The sequence below is a fragment of the Salvelinus fontinalis genome, chromosome 21, assembly GCF_029448725.1.
Source record: "Salvelinus fontinalis isolate EN_2023a chromosome 21, ASM2944872v1, whole genome shotgun sequence".
NCBI classification, from domain to species: domain Eukaryota; kingdom Metazoa; phylum Chordata; class Actinopteri; order Salmoniformes; family Salmonidae; genus Salvelinus; species Salvelinus fontinalis.
This window is the reverse complement of record NC_074685.1, coordinates 29,815,232-29,837,791: the sequence shown is the minus strand read 5'-3', so window position 1 is coordinate 29,837,791 and position 22,560 is coordinate 29,815,232. Positions and strand designations below refer to the sequence as shown.

The 22,560-nt window shown below is 42.3% G+C and overlaps 1 protein-coding gene across 1 annotated transcript; it reads right to left on the bottom strand.

The window, feature by feature from the left end:
• Positions 1 to 183: 183 nt before the first annotated feature.
• On the bottom strand, positions 184 to 13,549 carry LOC129818624 (iron-sulfur cluster assembly scaffold protein IscU-like). The gene is made up of 5 exons (XM_055874709.1): positions 13,361 to 13,549; positions 1,618 to 1,731; positions 1,254 to 1,364; positions 992 to 1,070; positions 184 to 867 (listed from the first exon to the last, which is right to left on the bottom strand). Exons 1-5 carry the CDS (start codon positions 13,460 to 13,462, stop codon positions 776 to 778), a joined length of 498 nt encoding a protein of 165 aa, XP_055730684.1. The 5' UTR covers positions 13,463 to 13,549; the 3' UTR covers positions 184 to 775.
• Positions 13,550 to 22,560: the final 9,011 nt, after the last annotated feature.

The following is a 22,560-nucleotide window of genomic DNA, read 5'->3' as shown; positions in this document are numbered from 1 at the left end:
ACAATTTATCTGAATGTGTGAAGTCACACATATTTAACATGGCTGTATGCCAATGCTGCCATCTAGTGGAGAAATACAGCACTTCAATTTCTGATAGTATACACACACCATCTGACAAATACCAGGTAATACCGAAAAGCTGGTTAGACTTTAAATGACTAAAACAAAAAGACAGACATGCCATACTACTTACGTATTACTTTATTACTTTCCATTAAAACCAGGAATTATGTCTGAAATGTCACCAATCAAAATAGATACCTTGATAGTTTGCTACCATTTTACATCTTCCGCATTGCATTTCATCATTGCCTTTAAACCATTAGTACAGGAGTGTTGATGGAATACTAAGACAGCCTTAGAAGTTTTATTCAATACTTCCACCACTGCATCCAGAATCAGTTCAATGGAACACACCCATACCATGGCAAAATACTCAAGCACAAAAAACAAGCAAACTCCTGTACACTCGACTCACTTTACATTTTTCACTCCTGAAAATAAGGCTAACTTTGTACCAATCACCCGATCAGTGCCCTTCAAATGTGCGTTAATGTGACAGGCTGGAGTAAGATCAGAAAAACATAATGCCACAGGGGCTTGGTGTGTACACTGTGCCATCTATGTATGTTGTATGGGTGGACATAATGTGAACTAATTTAAGGTGCACCATATATAGAAGGATGGTGGAGTGGGGATCCAGGACTATACTTTGAGTGTCCCCTTGGTAGTAGGGTGCAGGACACTGGTGTTCAGGATAACATTGGCAAAGCCCTCAGTTGCTGGCTTTGACCGCCTCAATCTTGCCATCCTGTTGTTTGAGACGGTAGTCATGGAGGGCAGCTTTGATGGCATCCTCAGCCAGCACTGGAGAAAAGGGCACAGTCAGGAATTTCAAATGGTTTTTAAAATTAGGTTTTTAAAAAACAGATGGTTTAGAATTTCCCAACGGTCTAACAGTCTTAGATATTAGACTGAAATAAGAGCTTACTAGAGCAGTGAAGTTTGACCGGTGGAAGACAGAGCTCTTTGGCAATATCCGTGTTCTGTATGGTCAGTGCTTCGTCAATCTGAAAGCCAAGCGAGCAACATTCCATCAACCAAGAAATAAACTCCATCCATCCATGATATGTAACAAAAGGAACAAACAAGCAGCGTGGCGGAAAATACTTGAATTGAGAAATGATAACATTCAGACAGAACAGTGAAACAGGAAGCAGAGGAAGTGTCATGGGTGCAGAATGTTCACTCACAGATTTGCCCTTCACCCACTCTGTTACCAGGGAGCTGGAGGCGATGGCTGAGCCGCAACCAAACGTCTTGAACCTGGCGTCCACAATCTTCCCATGATCGTCTACCTCAATCTGCAGAAAGGAAATGAGTCACTTTATTCAATGGTGACTTTTGTTCAAAAATGAATTCATAAACAATGAGTCACGTTACTGAACACATATACTTGGTAACTAAATAGAGCATGCCGCTTCTCCGTAAACCCTCTGTGTTGACACTTTTGGATTACAGTAAATGGCGACTTCATTCAAAATCCCAGGCCATTGGAGGTTCCTGTGAGGTGGACTTGGTGAAACAGGGAGTAATCAGGACAGGGGACCGACGTACCTGCAGTTTCATCACATCTCCACAAGCTGGGGCACCCACCAAGCCTGTACCCACATTCTTAGAGGTCTTGTCCAGGGAGCCAACATTCCTTGGGTTCTCATAGTGGTCCACTACCTAAAAATTGGAAAAAGGAAGGAAATGTCATGATTAGTCATCATATTGTTGATTCCACTTAATTCACAATTATGATTACCCCCTCTTGGGAACGTGCCCTGCTGCAGTTACAAACATTCACATAACAGCATCCGTAATCACAGTCCAACTGTCTCCCAAAAAAGCAGGCTCAAGGCTGAGAGGCCTCTTGCATTGCCGTTATGTAACAAGTTGAGGTTACGTAAGGCAAATTAAAATAAACAGATTAGGACCGGGCTCCACTGCTCACAACAGTAATTCCTGTTGCAACCTCCCTCCCCCCAGATGTAATAGCCATGATGCAAAGTCATTCTCTACACGAAACAATGCTGGGAACAAAGCTTTTGACAGAGATCATTATGAGGATTGTCTGAAAATCCTAAAATATCAGGGCCTCGTTTCCCAGAGCCTGAGTAGCATTAAGATCATTGTTTCCCAAAACCATAGTTACTAAAGTTGCACTTGAACACTTATTTACCTCAGACCACTCATAGTGTCTAACGATACACTTAGCTATTCTAACAGCTTACAGACAGTAGGCAATTAAGGTCACAGTTATGAAAACTTGGGACACTAGAGAGGCATTTCTACTGACTCTGAAAAACACCAAAAGGAAGATGCCCAGGGTCCCTGCTCATCTGCTTGAACGTGTCTTAGGCATGCTGCAAGGAGGCATGACTGCTGATGTAGCCAGAGGAATAAATTGCAATGTCCGTACTGTGAGACGCCTAAGACAGCGCTACAGGGAGACAGGATGGACAGCTGACCTCGCAGTGGCAGACCACGTGTAACACCTGCACAGGATCGGTACATCCGAATATCACACCTGCAGGACAGGATGGCAATAACTGCCCGAGTTACACCAGGAACGCATAATCCGGCCATCAGTGCTCAAACTGTCAAGAATAGGCTGAGAGAGGCTGGACTGAGGGCTTGTAGGCCTGTTGTAAGGCAGGTCCTCACCAGACATCACCGGCAACAACGTCGCCTATGTGCACAAACCCACCGTCGCTGGACCAGACAGGACTGGCAAAAAGTGCTCTTCACTGACGAGTTGCGATTTTGTCTCACCGGGGGTGATGGTCGGATTCGCGTTTATCGTTAAAGGAATGAGCGTTAGACCGAGGCCTGTACTCTGGAGCGGGATCGATTTGGAGGTGGAGGGTCCGTCATGGTCTGGGGCGGTGTCACAGCAGCGTCGGACTGAGCTTGTTGTCATTGCAGGCAATCTCAACGCTGTGCGTTACAGGGAAAACATCATCCTCCCTCATGTGGTACCCTGCCTGCAGGCTCTTCCTGACATGACCCTCCAGCATGACAATTCCACCAGCCATACTGCTCATTCTGTGCGTGATTTCCTGCAAGACAGGAATGTCAGTGTTCTGCCATGCCCAGCGAAGAGCCCGGATCTCAATCCCATTGAGCATGTCTGGGACCTGTTAGATCGGAGGGTGAGGACTAGGGCCATTCTCTCCAGAAATGTCCGGGAACTTGCAGGTGCCTTGGTGGAAGAGTGGGGTTACATCTCACAGCAAGAACTGTCAAATCTGGTGCAGTCCATGAGGAGGAGATGCACTGCAGTACTTAATGCAGCTGGTGGCCACACCAGATACTGACTGTCCCTTTAACCCCCCCTTTGTTCAGGGACACATCATTCCATTTATGTTAGTCACATCTGTGGAACTTGTTCAGTTTAGGTCTGTTGAATCTTGTCATGTTCATACAAATATTTACACATGTAAATTTGCTGAAAATAAAAGCAGTTGACATTTCTTTTTTTGCTGAGTTTCTCTAAGAGCCCATCTGTCGTCAGTATTGTGGAATAACTCTGGTAAGCATTGAATGGCGAAAGCTGATCAGAGAGCAGCGCTCCTTTTCTTTTGATCCCATCAGTATCAACGCATGGTCTAAACGCAATTAGCGAACGTTCTCTCTACTTGCTTGTTTGGGAAACACTTAGTTGCATCGTAAATAACGACGCATGATTATCTGGTATGATCATCGTAATGCTTAAGTTACAAAGCAACTGGGTAAATGAGGCCCTGGTGAGTTTGATAGGGGCCAGTTGGTACTGATAACAGTTGAATTATTCAACTGTTAAGTTAAATGTCACATGCACAAGTACAGTGAAATGCCTTTCTTGCAAAATCTAAACCCAACAATGCAGTAATCAATAACAGTGTAATACTAAAAACATCAGGTAGAACAAAAAAATAAAAATAAAGAACATGAGAAAGCAAGCAAGCATACTATACAGGGTCAGTCAGTTCCAGTACCATATTTACAATGTACAGGAATGGTAGATATGTATAGGGGTTTTGATTAGGCCTAGTCCAAATCTCATCACATATCTGTGGGAGCAGCCGGAAATGACTGAGCTTGTTTCTTTTGGCCAAAACAGGCTTTGTAAACATTCCAGTACACTGTCTATGAGCTATTCATGCAGTATGTTCAGAATGAGTGATGAAATGCTAGCCTTAAAAATAAATTTAAAGGACAATTCCACAAAATAGATTTTATTCTCATGATTATGCACTTCAGTATAGTAGCTACATGGATATTGTTAGCCCAATATTGGACGAAAGGAGCCTAAAGTTACTCCTTACATGTTCTGTTTAAAAAGGTGAATTGGCTCGAAGCCAAAAAAGCCATCTAAAATGTGAATAGATTGTCTATTGCAGTGTCGGTTCTAAAAACAAATCCCTCTACTTTCATTTCACAAATGCAAAATATACAGTTGATACAATGTTTTCCCCAACCTGAGCTGTGTTCGAATACTCATACTAACTGCACGAACAGTACTATTTGTGACATGATTTGAGTATATAGTATGCTTATTGGTCATAGTTAGTATGCCAAAAGTTCCCAGATGTCGTACCAAATTCACCAAAAATATGAGGTATACAGGCAGAGGACATTAATGCAATTCTTCAGGAAAGGGGCGTGGCTTCAGTGTTTTCAGATTTAAAGAAAAATGGCGGAAAATATGCAGCCGAAGTACAACGAGAGCGGATACAAATTCATTGCTTTAACTAATTATGACAAATATTAAGAAAATATTGAGTAATGTAATAACTTTTCAAATAAGTTACCTTGCACGTTATGTTGGCTGCGCTGTTAGCTATGCTGTCCTTACGAACCACACAGCATATCATTACAGCAGTATGTACCGGTATGTTAGCTAGCTACTTATACATCAAACTTGCCAGTATATTAACTATAGGCTAACTACCAAACATTTATAGACTTAATCTCATATTTCTTAGCTAAAATGGTATAGTCATTGTGTGTTGTCAATGGACAGTCGGGTGCTTTCGTAAATTCACTCTGGCCATCTACTCCAATTTCAGACCACTCGCCTGAGTGTACCAGAGCGCAGAATAACACCCGTTGAATATTGCCAGTGTCAGTAAACGTTGGGGGGGGGGGCATAATTAAATTGTTGCCAGCAGCACAGTTACCAACACTCTGGATAACATTTTACATTTTTAGTCATTTAGCAGACGCTCTTATCCAGAGCGACTTACAGTAGAGTGCATACATTTTATTACATTTCATTACATACTGAGACAAGGATATCCCTACCGGCCAAACCCTCCCTAACCCGGACGACGCTATGCCAATTGTGCGTCGCCCCACGGACCTCCCGGTTGCGGCCGGCTGCGACAGAGCCTGGGCGCGAACCCAGCCCAGCCTGGGCGCGAACCCAGAGACTGGTGGCGCAGCTAGCACTGCGATGCAGTGCCCTAGACCACTGCGCCACCCGGGAGGGAAAACTACCTAACCAGCTCTGCTAGGGCAAGTACAATGGTCAGAGTGGTCTCATGTGTGTCTGGAAATAGCTAGGAAGCTAGCCAACATTAGCTTGGGTGCTTTTTTATTTGACCTTTATTTAACCAGGTAGGCCAGTACAACTGCGACCTGACCAAGATCAAGCAAAGCAGTGCAACAAAAACAACACCGGGTAAACAAACATAGTCAATAACACAATAGAAAAATCTGTATACAGTGTGTGCAAATGAAGTAAGGAGGGAAGGCAATAAATAGGCCAATAGTGGCGAAGTAATTATAATTTAGCCATTTACACTGGAGTGAAATGTGCAAGTATAAATACTGGTGTGCAAAAGAGCAAAAACAAATATGGGAATGAGGTAAGTAGTTGGTTGGATGGGCTATTTACAGCTGCAGCGATCGGTAAGCTGCTGACAGCTGACACTTAAAGTTAGCGAGGGAGATATAATTCTCCAACTTCAGCAGAGAACTGGAAGGAAAGGCGGCCAACGGAGGTGTTGGCTTTGGGGATGACCAGTGAAATATACCTGCTGGAGCACGTGCTACGGGTGGGTATTGCTATGATGACCAGTGCGCTGAGATATGGCGGAGCTATACCTAGCAAAGGCTTAGATGACCTGGAGCCAGTGGGTTTGGCGACGAATATGTAGCGAGGACCAGCCAACGAGAGCATACAGGTCGCAGTGGTGGGTAGTATATGGGGCTTTGTTGACAAATTGGATGCAGTCTGAGTGTTGGAGGCTATTTTGTAAATTACGTCGCCGAAGGACTGGTAGGACAGTCAGTTTTACGAGGGTATGTTTGGCACAATGAGTAAAGGCTTTGTTTGCGAAATAGGAAGCCGAGTCTAGATTTTACTTTGGATTGGAGACACTTAATGTGAGTATGGAAGGAGAGTTTAGTCTAGCCAGAAACCTTGGTATTTATAGTTGTCCACATATTCTAAGTCAGAACCGTCCAGAAATGTGATGCTAGTCGGGAAGCGATCGGTTGAAGAATTTTGTTTTGTTTTACTAGAATTTAAGAACAGTTGAAGGCCACGGAAGGAGCGTTGTATGGTGTTGAAGCGCATTTGGAGGTTTGTTAACACAGTGTCCAAAGAAGGGCCAGATGTATACAGAATGGTGTCGTCTGCGTATAGGTGGATCAGAGAATCACCAGCAGCAAGAGCAACATCATTGATATATACAGAGAAAAGAGATGGCCTGAGAATTGAACCTTGTGGCACCCCCATAGAGACTGCCAGAGGTCCGGACAACAGGCCCTCCGATTTGACACACTGAACTCTGAGAAGTAGTTGATGAACCAGGTGAGGCAACTGATAAGAATACGGTGATTGACAGAGTCGAAAGCCTTGGCCGGGTCGATGAAGACGGCTGCACAGTACTGTCTTTAATCAATGGTGGTTATGATATCGTTTAGGACCTTGAGTGTGGCTGAGGTGCACCCGTGACCAGATTGCATAGCAGAGAAGGTATTCGAAATGGTCGGTGGCCACTTGGCTTTCGAAGACTTTAGAAAGGCAGGGCAGGATGGATATAGGTCTGTAACAGTTTGGGTCTAGAGTAGAGGTCGACCGATTATGATTTTAAAACGCCAATACAGATTATTGGAGGACCAAAAAAAGCAAATATCGATTAAATTCGTCCGTTTTTAGCCTCCCGGGTGGCGCAGTGGTCTAGGGCACTGCATCTCAGCGCTAGCTGCACCACCAGAAACTCTGGGTTTGCGCCCAGGCTCTGTCGCAGCCGGCCGCGACCGGGAGGTCCGTGGGGCGACACACAATCGGCCTAGCGTCGTCCGGGTTAGGGAGGGTTTGGCCGGTAGGGATATCCTTGTCTCATCGCGCACCAGCGACTAATGTGGCGGGCCGGGCGCAGTGCGCGCTAACCGAGGGGGGCGGGTGCACGGTGTTTCCTCCGACACATTGGTGCGGCTGGCTTCCGGGTTGGAGGCGCGCTGTGTTAAGAAGCAGTGCGGCTTGGTTGGGTTGTGCTTCGGAGGACGCATGGCTTTCGACCTTCGTCTCTCCCGAGCCCGTACGGGAGTTGTAGCGATGAGACAAGATAGTAATTACTAGCGATAGGATACCATGAAAATTGGGGAGAAAAGGGGAAAAAATGTATTTTAAAAAATTATAATAATGCAGAAACAGAGAAGAAAGTAAAAGTGCAACACGTGCCATGTAAAAAAGTTAACGTTTAAGTTCCTTGCTCAGATCATATGAAAGCTGGTGGTTCTTTTTAACATGCGTCTTCATTATTCCCAGTTAAGAAGTTTTAGGTTGTAGTTATTATAGGAATATTTCTCTATACCATTTGCATTTCATATACCTTTGACTATTGGATGTTCTTATTGGCACTATAGTATTGCCAGCCTAATCTCAGGAGTTGACAGGCTTGAAGTCATAAACAGCGCTGCGCTTCAAGCATTGCGAAGAGCTGCTGGCAAACACACGAAAGTGCTGTTTGAATGAATGCTTACGAGCCTGCTGCTGCCTACCACCGCTCAGTCAGACTGCTCTACCAAATCATAGACTTAACACAGAAATACGAGCCTTAAAATCATTAATATGGTCAAATACGGAAACTATCATTTCGAAAACAAAATGTTTATTCTTTCAGTGAAATATGGAACGATTCCATATTTTAGCTAACAGGTGGCATCCCTAAGTCATAATAACAGGTGTCATAATTATGTACAATTCTGGCAAATTAATGACGGTCTTCAGTTTGCAACGAGCCAGGCGGCCAAAAATGCTGCATATACCCTGACTGCTTGCACGGAACGCAAGAGAAGTGACACAATTTCCCTAGTTAAAAGAAATTCATGTTAGCAGGCAATATTAACTAAATATGTAGGTTTAAAATATATACTTGTGTACTGATTTTAAGGAAGGCATTGATGTTTATGGTTAGGTACATTGGTGCAACGACAGTGCTTTTTTTCACTAATGCGCTTGTTAAATCATCACCCGTTTGGCGAAGTAGGCTGTGATTCGATGATAAATTAACAGGCACCGCATTGATTATATGCAACGCAGGACAAGCTAGATAAACTAGTAATATCAACCATGTGTAGTTAACTAGTGATTATGTTAAGATTGATTGTTTTTTTACAAGATACGTTTAATGCTAGCTAGCAACTTAACTTGCAGATTGTTATGAAAACGGCCCTAATTTAATCAGTCGACCTCTAATATACACACCCCGTTTTAATAAATAAATGCAGCTATATGTAGGCTACTGATCTTGTCTGATGCTTTAAGCACTGAATAAAAATTAAGACACCAATTACTAAAGAGTGCCAGAGAGCAATATAGCCTACCCAGAAAAGAAAAAAAACATGTTCCACACCCTCCTCAGCTGCTGGCCTTAAATTCTGCCGCTATGCCCCTGAAGTTGCCAGTAATAGGCTACACCAGCGGTCGGCAACCTTTTCCATTTGAAGTGGCAAGTTATCGTACCATTTATACAGATCTGCGTACTAGTTATGAATAATTTATTTTTTGTACTTATACCCCTTTTTCATGATAGCCAATTGGTAGTTAGTCTTGTCCCATCGCTGCAACTCCCCTACGGATTTGGGAGAGGCGAAGGTTGAGAGCCATGCGTCCGCCGAAACATGATCCTGCCAAGCTACACTGCTTGCTTAACCTGGAAGCCAGCCGCACCAATGTGTCGGAGGAAACTCCGTCCAGCTGGCAACCGGAGTCAGCTTGCAGGCACCCGGGCCACCACAAGGAGTCACTAGAGTGCGATGGGACAAGGAATTCCCAGCTGGCCAAACCCTCCCCTAACCCAGGTGCGTTTCCTTACTCAAGATTGACAGGAGCGCTTCAAATAAGATAAAGAATAATTTGGCAACTTGTAAATGGCATTAAATAAACAAAAATGTGTTTCTCACAATTGTAACCTAAGTTGTGCACTCTGAAAACAACGTGTCTAGTACAATGAGAACAGAAAAACTAATAATATTGAATAGATTAAACAGAGATTACTGTTAGCAAACAAACATTGTAGAACTAAACTCCGCAATGGCCTCCGCAATGCATTAGTCCACTCAGAGAGGTGTCTCGTGTGCCATAAATAATATACCGTACCTCTCCAAAGTCTTGACACCTACTCATTCAAGGGTTTTTATTTTTTTTACTACTAGAATAATAGTGAAGACGTCTATCATTTGTTTTTCCACAGGACAATGACCCAACACACCTCCAGGCTGAGTACGGGCTATTTGACCAAGAAGGAGAGTGATGGAGTGCTGCATCAGATGACCTGGCCTCCACAAATCACCCAACCTCAACCCAATTGAGATGGTTTGGGATGAGTTGGACCGCAGAGTGAAGGAAAGGCAGCCAACAAGTGCTCAGCATATGTGGCAACTCCAAGACTGTTGGAAAAGCATTCCTCATGATGCAGGTTGAGAGAATGCCAAGAGTGCGCAAAGCTATCAAGGCAATGGGTGGCTACTTTGAAGAATCTAAAATACTTTTGGGGGTTACTACATGATTCCATAGGTGTTATTTCTTAATTTTGATGTTTTCACTATTCTACAATGTAGAAAATAGTAAAAATAAAGAAAAACCCTGAGTAGGTATCCAAACTTTGGACTGGTACTGTATGCCACTGCTCAACAAAATAAACTATAAAACATCTTGGGTCGACCTTATCACCTAACTGGGGTCAGCCCTAACAAAGAATGATTGCAAAATCTTTGAGATACTCTCCGGTATATCGTGAGGAGTTCCTTTCCTTTCAATTGCTGGAATAAACCCCTTACTGCTGATAAATGAGTTCTGCCTGATTCCTCAAGTTTCCAACAATGCTAAGCGGTTGCAAAGTAGCAAGTAGTTGCTAATTAGCTAAAATGCTAAAGTTGTCCGTGACGAGATTCGAACACACAACCTTTACGTTAACTATGTAACCATACATATACTAATTTGAGTGTAACGGATTTACATTTACTGCGGTTCTAACACAGTTGCAGCCAACAGTATTTGAGTGACAACATATTTGTGGAGTCCATTTACAGAACAGGTCTGTTCCGTCTGTTTTCCATTAACACGCGCTGTAACATGGACATATGGCTGTGTCGGAACACTAACCCTATAAGTGTGTGTGTATTAATTGTATTTTATTTTTTCCTCAATGATTATTTCTATGCTTCCAAAACAGGATCACTTGCGGTACAGTTAAGCCAAAAATCACAGAGACGCCATCAATTTGCATGCGAGAGTAGAGCATCAATTCGCATAAACTGCATAGCATATGCCAACTGTCATGAGAATCCATAATAAACAGTAATATTTGTTATGTTCGCTATATAGCCCCTTGTCAATTATTGTTGTGTTCCTTTTGACTCGTCTTAAAAATGTCCTACCGGATGCACCGTACCTGCTTCCCGTTAGTGGCTCACCAAGGTGAGGAGAGTTGTAGCTAATACAACCTAGCAGTTTATAGAGAATTTAGCTAGTCTTGTTCATTCTACTTAACAGTATTCTCTTGGAGTTCCTTGAGTTTCCAAGCCGTAGCCTGCCTTGGCTATATGCCTGTGCTCAAAATCAACAAAGGTAGGTATATAATACAAAGGTATTGTTTTCAAATATGTGTTATTGGCACTGGCAGCTAAACTTAAGTGATAATGCCCAAGAAGCCAGTGTTGAGGATATATTGGCACGGGTATTGTTAGGCCTGAGACTAACTGAAGTAATTAGAGTAAAAACATATTTTGTCATATGGTCTCATACCACAGCTGTCAGCCACTCAGCATTCTGGGCTGGAACCACCCAGTTTATAATTAAGCAATACGGCACGGGGGAGGGTGGTATATGGCCAATATACCGCAGCTAAGGGCTGTTCTTAGGCACGACGCATCCTACACACAGCCCTTAGCCGTGGTATATACCACAAACCCCCGGTTTAGCACTCAAGTCAAGACAGGCAAGTCCAAGTCAAGTATCAAGTCCTAAACAAGTCATAATGTGCTCTTCACCAAATGTAATACAATTTCAAATTTTTAACATTGTAATAGTTAGTATATTACATTTACGCAAATCATGAATGCTTTTAAAAATATCTATACATTTATCACTTTCCAAATAAACATATTTCCATGGAAACACATGGGTTCTCATGAGAAAGACCCCCCCCAAAAGTGATCGACTATCGAGGATCGCAATCGTGCGATGTACACAATCGCCCAACCTTACACACACACACTCTCTCTTTGTGGTTACAGTAGACTAATGCATGTCTATAGTTTAAGGAACAGCAGTAACATCAGGCAGGATTTAGGCTACCAACTGCCTAGCCAGTTGTAGCTTAATCTTGGGTGCAATGATCACGTTCCCGCACTGACTGACTATGTGGAGGCTCATTGATTTAACGTTATGTTTGCCTACATGATACACTAGTAAAGTAATAAAATATAGCTTTCGGCTATATTAGCCACGACTTAACGAAATTGTTGCACCTCCATCTAATTTTCTTCCTGCATGTTTTGCAAGTTGCAACCCGTTTTTTGTTGATAATTTATATCCCAAAATAATAATTTTGGGTATCATCTTTCCAAGGGCTCCATCTGAATTCACCCACCGACATTCCTCTGCACTGCCACGCTCAACTTTTTCTCAGCTGGCACAATTTGATTGGCTGCTGTCCGATTCAAACTGTAATCCTTTAAAATTAAGAGTTGATGCGCTGCACACTTTTTTAAAATAGCATTTTTTTTTTATATATTTGGGCTTGGGGAGGGTATCAAGTCATAAGTCATAAGGCTCAAGTCGAGTCACGAGTCATTGGTGTTAAAGTCAGTCGAGTTGCAAGTCATCCTACTTGTGACTTGAGTCTGACTAGAGTCCAAGTCATGTGACTCGAGTCCACACCTCTGCCCCCTCGTGTTTTATTGCTACATATACACTTTAATTGTCACAAATCCATACCTAACAATACACAAACTGACTATTTTCTGGCAATTTACCCGCTCACTTTCGCGTAGACGCGAGAAAAATAGGCTTCCTTTCTAATTTGAAGCGCATACACGCTCGTAAAAAACATTTTTAAAAACACTAATTTGGGCTTCAATGTTCAGACCGAGCGTTTAAAACTCCACCTTACAGAAACGGCCTTCGTCCAATAACTTGTGTAATGGAATGGAACTGAATAATGATCAAAGGATAGGATGTGTCCTCTAACACACATCTAATGTTGGTCAACAGAAACCGAGTTACTGTGTAATTGTTATTTCAGAGTCTGTAATAAAGATCCAAAATCAATGAAAATGCGTATTGCCAGGGCTACCACTATGGATGCCGCTTCACTGCATGTCACCTGTGTAAATAAATTAGCTAGTTAGGTACCTGTTACCAAAATAGCTGTGGAATTAGCTAACAGCTCAGGACGGAACAGATTAACCGTCAAGTAGAACTTGTCGTCTCACTCGACATGCTGCTGTACATAAATTGTATTGGCAGGAGAAAAAAAACGAACATGTTAAATTACAATTAACTAGCTAACGTTACCGTTAAGAGTATTCTAAGTTAATAATAGGCAAGGCATGTGACGCATGTTACCTAAGCTACCGCTTTCTTTAATGAATATATTTCAACTAGCTAACGTGATAATGACAAATACATAGCAGGTCATCAATGCTACCTTTGCTTCTGGGCAAGTTCAGTTCCCTAATATAGGTAGTTAACCTGCTAAATTAGTTGCCTAACGTTACTGCGCCAAGCCATTCACGTTGATGGAGTTAATGACATCAACAGTGAAACGTGGTTGAATTTATCAGCTATCAAACACAGCTAGTTATTTTTTACCTTCTTGTGGTAGGCGGCTTGGGCTTTATATTCCGGGGAAGAAAGCCTTTTGATCACAACAAGAGGGGTGATGCACTTCTTTGCTGCTACTAGACCCGCCATGTTCACGGTTTGTCTGAAATGACGCACTCTGAAACCATGCTAGCGAGCGCCTACCTTTATGGTGCTTTCAAGACAACTGTGAACTCTGAAAAATACGAGGTGAAATCATGACGTCTTTTTGTTTTATTTGTATTTTTAATTTAACTAGGCAAATCCGTTAAGAACAAACTCGTATTTACAATGACGACCTACCAGAAGTCAAAAGAGTTCCTGCGGGAACGGGGGCTGCGATTAAAAATAAAATACGAATTTAGGACAAAACACACATCAGGACAAGAGAGACCTAAGACGACAACATAGCATGGCAGCAACACAACATGACAACATGGTAGCAGCACAAAACATGGTACAAACATTATTGGGCACAGTTAACAACACAAAGGGCAAGAAGGTTGCCATTGAATGTAGAGATGGAGACAAAACGGTCCAGTTTGAGTGTTTTTTGGAGCTCGTTCCAGTCGCTAGCTGCAGTGAACTGAAAAGAGGAGCGATCCAGGGATGTGTGTGATTTGGGGACCTTTAACAGAATGTGACTGGCAGAACGGGTATTGTATGTGCAGGATGAGGGCTGCAGTAGGTATCTCAGATAGGGGGGAGTGAGGCCTAAGAGGGCTTTATAAATAAACATCAACCAGTGGGTCTTGCAAAAGGTATACAGAGATGACCAGTTTACAGAGGATTATAGAGTGCAATGATGTGTCATATAAGGAGCATTGGTGGCAAATCTGATGGGCAAATGGTAAAGAACATCTAGCCGCTCAAGAGCACCCTTACCTGCCGATCTATAAATTACACCTCCCTAATCTAGCATTGTTCGGATGGTCATCTGAATCAGGGTTAGTTTGGCAGCTGTGGTGAACGAGGATCGAGTAAACCAAGTCTAGATTTAACCTTAGCCTGCAGCTTTGATATGTGCTGAGAGAAGGACAGTGTACCGTCTAGCCATACTCACAAGTACTTGTATGAGCTCTAAACCCTCAAAGGTAGTAATCACACCGGTGGGAGATGGGCATTCTTCTTACCAAACCACATTACCTTTGTTTTGGAGCTGTTCAAGACAAGGTTAAGGGCAGAGAAAGCTTGTTGGACACTAAGAAAGCTTTGTTGTAGCGCGTTAAACACAAAATCCAGGGAGGGACCAGCTGAGTATAAGACTGTATCATCTGCATATAAATGAATGAGAGAGCTTCCTACTGCTTCAACTATGTTGTTGATGTAAATTGAGAAGAGCGTGGGGCCTAGGATCAAGCCTTGGGGTACTCCCTTGGTGACAGGCAGTGGCTGAGACAGCAGATGTTCTGACTTTATACACTGCACTCAGAGAGATAGTTAGCAAACCAGGCCAAAGACCCCTCAGAAACACCAATACTCCTTAGCTGGCCCACAATAATGGAATGGTCTACCGTATCAAAAGCTTTGACCAAGTCAATAAAAATAACAGCACAACATTGGTTAGAATCAAGTGAAATGGTGATATCATTTAGGACCTTTAAGGTTGCAGTGACACACTCATAACCTGAGTGGAAACCAGATTGCATACCCAAGAGAATACTATAGACATCAAGAAAGCCAGTCAGTTGATTATTGACAAGTTTTTCCAACACTTTTGATAAACAGGGCAAAATAGAAATTGGCCTATAACAGTTAGGATCAGCTTGATTTCGGCCTTTAAATAAAGGATGCACCATGGCTACCTTCCAAGCAATGGGAACCTCCCCAGAGAGGAGAGACAGGTTAAAAAGGTCAGAGATAGGATTGGCGATGTTAGGTGCAGCAACCTTAAAGAAGAAAGGGTCTGAACCAGATGTTATTTTGTGGTCAAGTTTACGGCGCTCCTTTAGCACCTCGGACTCAGTGACCGCCTGCAGGGAGAAAAGCGGGAGGAGCATCAGGGATAGTCACATTAGAAGGGGTAGGAGATGAGGAAATGTTGGACGGGCAAGGAGGCATGGCAGAGTAAAATAATAATCCTGACTTAATGAACTGGTGATGAAAGAGCTCAGCCATGTGCTCCTTGTCAGTAACAACCACATCATCAACTTTAAGGGACATGGGCAGCTGTGAGGAGGGTTTATTCTCCAGGTCTTTAACCCTTTTCCAGAAGTTCTTGGGGTTAGACCCACCGAGAGAGAACTGCTCCTTAAAGTAACTAACTTTGACCTTCCGGATAGCCTGAGTGGAATTATTTCTAATTTGCATGAACAAGAGTGCCAAGCCATTTGCCAAATATAATTCTTGAAGTGGAGTAACTCTGCCAGATCACGGTCGAACCAGGGGCTGAACCTGTTTTTTTATTCTAATTTTCTTTATGGGTGCATATTTGTTAAGGATACCACTGAAAATATCTTCAACAGGGGGGATCAAGCTGATTCTATACTAATTTACAGAAGCCAGATCAGGAAGGAAGGCTTGCTCATTAAAGTTTTTTAGCAGTGTCTATGATAAGTCAGGACAGGTTTTTTCACTGAGCAGAAAACACCAGACTGATACCTATCAGGATTATTTGTTAGGATAACATCAAGGAGAGTAGCCTTTTATGGGTGTTTAGAATCATACCTTGTCGGATTGGTAATAATCTGAGAAAGATTTAGGGAGTCCAATTGCTTTAGGACTTGGTCAGGTGGTTTAAGCATGTCCCAGTTTAGGTCACCTATCAGGACATATTCAGACTTAGTGTAAGGCGCCAGGAGAGAGCTTAGGGCATTTAGGGTACAGGCCGGTGCTGATGGTGGCCGATAACACCCAGCAAGAGTCAACTGAGTTATTTGAAAGTTTAATGCGTAAAACCAGCAAATCAAATTGTTTGGGGACAGACTTGGTGGAGACAACCAAGCACTGAAGTGTTCCTTGGTAAAGATTGCCACTCCACCACCTTTGGAAGATCTGTCTTGCCGAAAAAGGTTATAACCAGAAAGGTTAACGTCAGTGTTCAGTGTTCAAAACACATTCTTAACCACGTCTCAGTAATGACCAACACATCTAAATTGGAGCTGTGAACCCACACTTTCAAATGATAAATTTTAGGCAATAAGCTTATAGGCAGGTAGTCTAGTGGTTAGAGCGTTGGGCCAGTAACCGAAAGGTTGCTAGATCAAATCCCCAAGCTGACAAGGTAAAAATCTGTCGTTCTGCCCCTGAACAAGGCAGTTAACCCACTGTTCCATGGCTGTCATTGTAAATAAGAATTTGTTCTTAACTGACTTGCCTAGTTAACTTCACTAGGGTAGGGGGCAGCATTTGGAATTTTGGATGAAATGCATGCCCAATTTAAACTGCCTGCTTCTCGGGCCCAGAAGATATGATATGCATATAACTGGTGGATTTGGATAGAAAACACTCTAAAGTTTCGAAAACAGTTAAAATAATGTCTGAGTATAACAGAACTGATTTGGCAGGCAAAAACCTGAGAAAAATCCATTCAGGAAGTTGTTTTTTTGTTGGTTTTGTAGTTTTCAATTCAATGCCATTACAGTATCCATTGACTTAGGACTCAATCTGCCGTTTCTATGCCTTCCACTAGATGTCAACAGTCTTTAGAAATAGTTTCAGGCTTGTATTCTGAAAAATGAGGGAATAAGAGCATTCGGAATGACTTGACGTTAAAGTGTCACAGAGCTTTTTCATGCGCTTGACAGAGAGAGAGCAATTCTTGTTTACCTTTTAAATTGACAACGTTATTGTCCGGTTGAAATATTATTGATTATTTAGGCTAAAAACAACCTAAGGATTGAATATAAACATCGTTTGACATGTTTCTATGAACTTTACGGATACAATTTGGATTTTTTCAACTTCCTGTTTTGACTGTGTTTGAGCCTGTGGATTACTGAAGAAAACGTGCGAACAAAACTGAGGTTTTTGTATATAAAGAGACTTTATCGAACAAAATAAACATTTATTGAGTAAATGAATGTCTGCTGAGTGCAACCATATGAAGATCATCAAAGGTAAGGGAGTCATTTTATCTCTATTTCTGACTCTGACTCTGTTCTACTTGGCTGGTTACTGTGCTCCCATACTTCTTTACGGACATTGGGCAACCAGGCGACTTCTAAAACATGTAGTAAGGTCTTCAGTTTTCCTAGAGGACCGCCTAGAAGGTTGTCATGAAAGTAGTGTAGGAAACTGGAGATCAGTGCCTGGGAACAACCAATGGGTACTTTGCCCCATCATCCTTCAAGGGTACTCTACAATAGAGGGTGCCTCGCTGGTCTTTAAACCTGATGTGTTCTGATCTGCTGTCCATATTGGTGTTATTTTGAGCTGTTGTCAAGGAAGTGAGTTCGTGTTTATACAGGACCTCCCGCCCCCACCTACCGTCAACCAATCATGTCAATGCGGAGCTACGCTTTGCTACAAAATTTGGGAGGCACACGGCGATGCAGTACGGAGCTCAATTTGGCCTCTGCATACCTCCGGAGCCTCCACTGTTGCATCACACCCTCCATACGGAGCCTCTGGCCACATTTTTGGATCAAGCATAAATTGGCGTTTAGGATAAATTGAGTTAGGCGAGATGTAGTTGAACACCCAGGAGAAGGCAGAGTGGTCTGTATACACTTCAAACTCCACTCCTTTAAGGTAGTGCCTCAGAGGTATATTAGTTACATTCCAATCTGCAGATACCTCTGGAGGCATAGGAAATCACCTTCTCTCCTTTTGGGGTCTGGGTTAAGATTGGGGTCTGTGTTAAGATGGCCCCCAGCCCCACTTAACTTGTTGAAAGGGTAAGGAGAGGGTCGGCTGAACCAACACAGCTGGGTCTTGCAAGGCACCCTTCAGAGCATCCACACTGGCCTGTCTGCTCTGTCCACTTCCATTCTACGTCATTCAGCTGGTTTAAAGGTGCTTCCAGGTCAGCAAAAAGTGGGATAAACTTGTGATACCAGCCAGCTAACACCAAAAACCTCTGGAGAGACTGTCTTTGGGGGTTGGATAGTCTTTCATTGCCTGTGTCTTGGTCGATCTCAACGCCTTTCCCTGACACTACTGTGATGTGGTGAGGTTGGACCCAGGTGCAGTCAAAGAGACCAAACGAGGAATCAGTGGTTAAGGATAAACAAATATTTACTGATAAACAGTAGCCGCAGGATCACAGTACACTGGAAAAAACAACAAACACGAAGGCTGCGGTTCAAACACTTAAAAGACACACCCTATCCCCTCAGCCCTCAAATTAAGTGGATACTTCTGATGACGTATCATGACGTCTGACGAGTATACACTTGCATGCAAGAGGCAAGGGAGGAATGAATGATTTTTAAATGGACCGCTCTCGCCCGGAAATTCATCCCTCCGTTCATCCCACAATGAATGTGTTTTTAGCTACCGGTTGCTTGTGGGTGCTGCCGAGTGGCGCAGCGGTCTAAGGCACTGCATCTCAGTGCAAGAGGCATCACTGCAGTCCCTGGTTCAAATCCAGGCTGCATCACATCCGGCCGTGATTGGGAGTCCCATAGGGCGGCGCACAATTGGCCCAGAGTTGTCAGGGTTTGGCCTGGGTAGGCCGTCATTGTAAATAAGAATTTGTCCTTAACTGACTTGCCTAGTTAAATAAAGGTAAAAAAAAAAAAATATGCGCTACAGTCAATTATGATTATATGTCTACTTATATTAACTATATAATTATTAATATACACCTACTGTATAATAGCTAGAAAATTAATTCGCTAACGTTAGCCTGCCTAGCTGGAACTTCTGAAGGAAACATTTTTATTTCTACAATTTCCCAAAAAATAACCAAACAAAAACATATTTACTTTTTATGAGACATGTTTGTGCCGTCACATGCATTAGTAGCACAATTTCTAATTTATTCACATTTGTTTTTACTTACACTTGTATGTTGACATCTCCATTGATGTTGTTTTTTAGTTTTGGCAGACTAATCTTAGCAGATGTACAATTGTCGCAAATTTAATTATGGGGAGTTTCAGGCCCCGGAGTGAACATAATTGAACATAATACCCTGCTAGGTAAAGTCCCCCCTTATCTCAGCTCGCTGGTCACCATAGCAGCACCTACCCGTAGCACGCGCTCCAGCAGGTATATCTCTCTAGTCACCCCCAAAACCAATTCTTCCTTTGGACGCCTCTCCTTCCAGTTCTCTGCTGCCAATGACTGGAACGAACTACAAAAATCTCTGAAACTGGAAACACCTATCTCCCTCACTAGCTTTAAGCACCAGCTGTCAGAGCAGCTCATAGATTACTGCACCTGTACATAACCCATCTACAATTTAGCCCAAACAACTACCTCTTTACCTACTGTATTTATTTATTAATTTATTTTGCTCCTTTGCACCCCATTATTTCTGTCTCTACTTTGCACTTTCTTCCAATGCAAACCAACCATTCCAGTGTTTTTTTTAGTTTTTATTTTACTTGCTGTGTTGTACTCACTTCGCCTCCATGGCCTTTTTATATTTTTATTTATTTATACATATATCTGTTTGCCTTCACCTCCCTTATCTCACCTCACTTGCTCACATTGTATATAGACTTATTATTATTTTTTTTTTTTCACTGTATTATTGACTATATGTTTGTTTTTACTCCATGTGTAACTATGTGTTGTTGTATGTGTCAAACTGCTTTGCTTTATCTTGGCCAGGTCGCAATTGTAAATGAGAACGTGTTCTCAATTTGCCTACGTGGTTAAATAAAGGTTAAATAAAAAATAAAATAAATAAAAATAATTGTACACTCACAAACTCGACTAACAATGATGGCTGAGGGGCTTACGTTGCAAACTTCCCTTTCCTGGCTAATCATTTGGACCGCCCTCCAAGATGGTGACGGGGATTCCCCCAAGGGCATAAGACGAGGGTAAGTGGATGAGGGTGTGTCTTTTATGAGTTTGACCCGCAGCCTGTTTCTCAAAAACTCACTCAGCACACTATAAACAATTCAAGCTTCTGCAAAGGAAACCAGAAAACACACCTCTTTTAACAGGGAAATAATCATGAGTAATAGGACACACCTGAGTGTCATTAATGTCTCTAGGACGGTCTCTGCCGCCCTCTGGTGACAGGTGGAACCATGACAACTACATGTCCAAGGAACTTCAGTTGAGACTTGCAGAAGTGAAATATTCGTTACATACAATTCCTGGTCTACCCTTTTAACCTTTATTTAGATGACCATGTATGTTTTTCACTTTAGGTTAATTTAGAAAGGCCTATATATGTAACAGTTGTTACAACTGTGTTACTAGTTAGATTTGTTAGAGACAAATTGCTGATGAATGTGTTTTGCACAACGCCCCTCATTTTGAAGCCACACAAACGACTTCCAGGATGGAAGTTTCAGGCTGAATGTATTCAGTGATGATAGAGCAGCTGAATTAAATTCAGGTTGAGTCATCAGGCAAGAATTATACTACCCTGTGTTTGTCTTCAGGGCTCATTCCTAACGTTTGGAAATATTGGCTGAATATTGCTAGAATAAAAAGTTATATCAAAGGAAAGCCATGCACTTTCCTGTCATTCACTGGGATTAGTCTAAAAGCTCCTCCTATACTGTCACGCACATGATAATGCTGCGTTCATCTCCGACTTCTTCTGATTTCAGTGCGTTCAAGACAACTGGGAACTCGGAAATAAAAAATCCCGGACTGGGAAAAATCCTTTTGGACGGTCATTCAACTCGGAAGTCCAACTTCTAGAGCTCCGACTTTCCAACCTGAAGATCACAGACATTTTGCTCTCGTAAAAGCCTGGGTTTTCTGCACATTAACACAATTTTAATTTATTTACTTTATTTAACCTTTATTTAACCTCTCTTGGGTATGTGGGACGTTAGCGTCCCATCTCTTCAACAGCCAGTGAAACTGGAAAACAAAACATATTTTACATAGGTTTAAAGATGAAGGTCTTGTGAATCCAACCACGGTGTCAGATTTTAAAAATGCTTTACGGCGAAAGCATACCTTACGATTATTTGAGAACATAGCCCACTAGACAATTCATTACAAACATAAAGTCCTGCACCAACAGTATAAAGCAGACAACAAGAAACCATCGGGTTATCACCGAGGTTAACAAACCAGGAAACTGATAGATCTGATGGAACCGTTTCCACCCAGTAAGAAGAACAGAAATGTATACCTGCTGGTTATATCATCAAGTGGTTTGAGATGTTCCCTCTGAGGGACAGCAAAACACACCATATCACCAAGATCCTGAATGAGGAGATCTTTACCTGGTTGGGGTCCCCCGATTTCTTGTGTCCGACCAGGGTCTCCAATTCACCAGCCAGCTGCTCTCTGAATTACAGTATGAGTCCTGGGAGATCACTCAAAAGCTCAGACCCAGCCACCACCCACAGACTAACCTTACTGAACAGGTGAAAATATAATCTGTAAACATTGTAATATATTTGTATTTTATTTCTAAGTGTTTTTTGTTGCATTTAAAAAATTTATTCTGGGGGGTTTTGAATGCTCTAGGCTTTGATCACTATCATGTGGTCTTGACTCTCAGTTGCAAGATCGTGATGAAAAGTTTATTTTGGCTTGATAGCTATATTTTTGTTTAAAACTTCATCGGGATAGGGGGCAGCATTTCGACTTTGAACAAATTGCGTGCCCAAACGAAATTTCCTCCTACTCTGTCCCAGAAGGTAATACATGCATATTATTATTACTATTGTATAGAAAACACTCTGAAGTTTCTAAAACTGTTTGAATTATTTCTGTAAGTATAACAGAACTCATTTGGCAGACAAAAACCTGAGAAGAGGTCAAAACAGGAAATGAGAACTCGATTTTCAAAACAGTGCCAAATGGTACCCCTTGTAGATATGGCTGAACAAACACTGCCTAGGGCTTCCACTAGATGTCGTCGTCTTTAGATTTTAGTCTTATTATTCTACTATAAAGGAGGGGCTCATAGGAGCTGTTCTAGTGAGTGGTCGTCAGAATCTTCCAGTCACTTTTGGCGCGCTCACGAGAGAGAGTGCTCTCATTCCAATGCTCTTTCTTCAGACAATGAAATTCTCCGGTTGGATCCTTATTGATGATTAATGTAAAACACATACTAAATATGGATTGCAAACATCATTTGACCTGTTTCTACGACCTGTAACGGAACTTTTTGA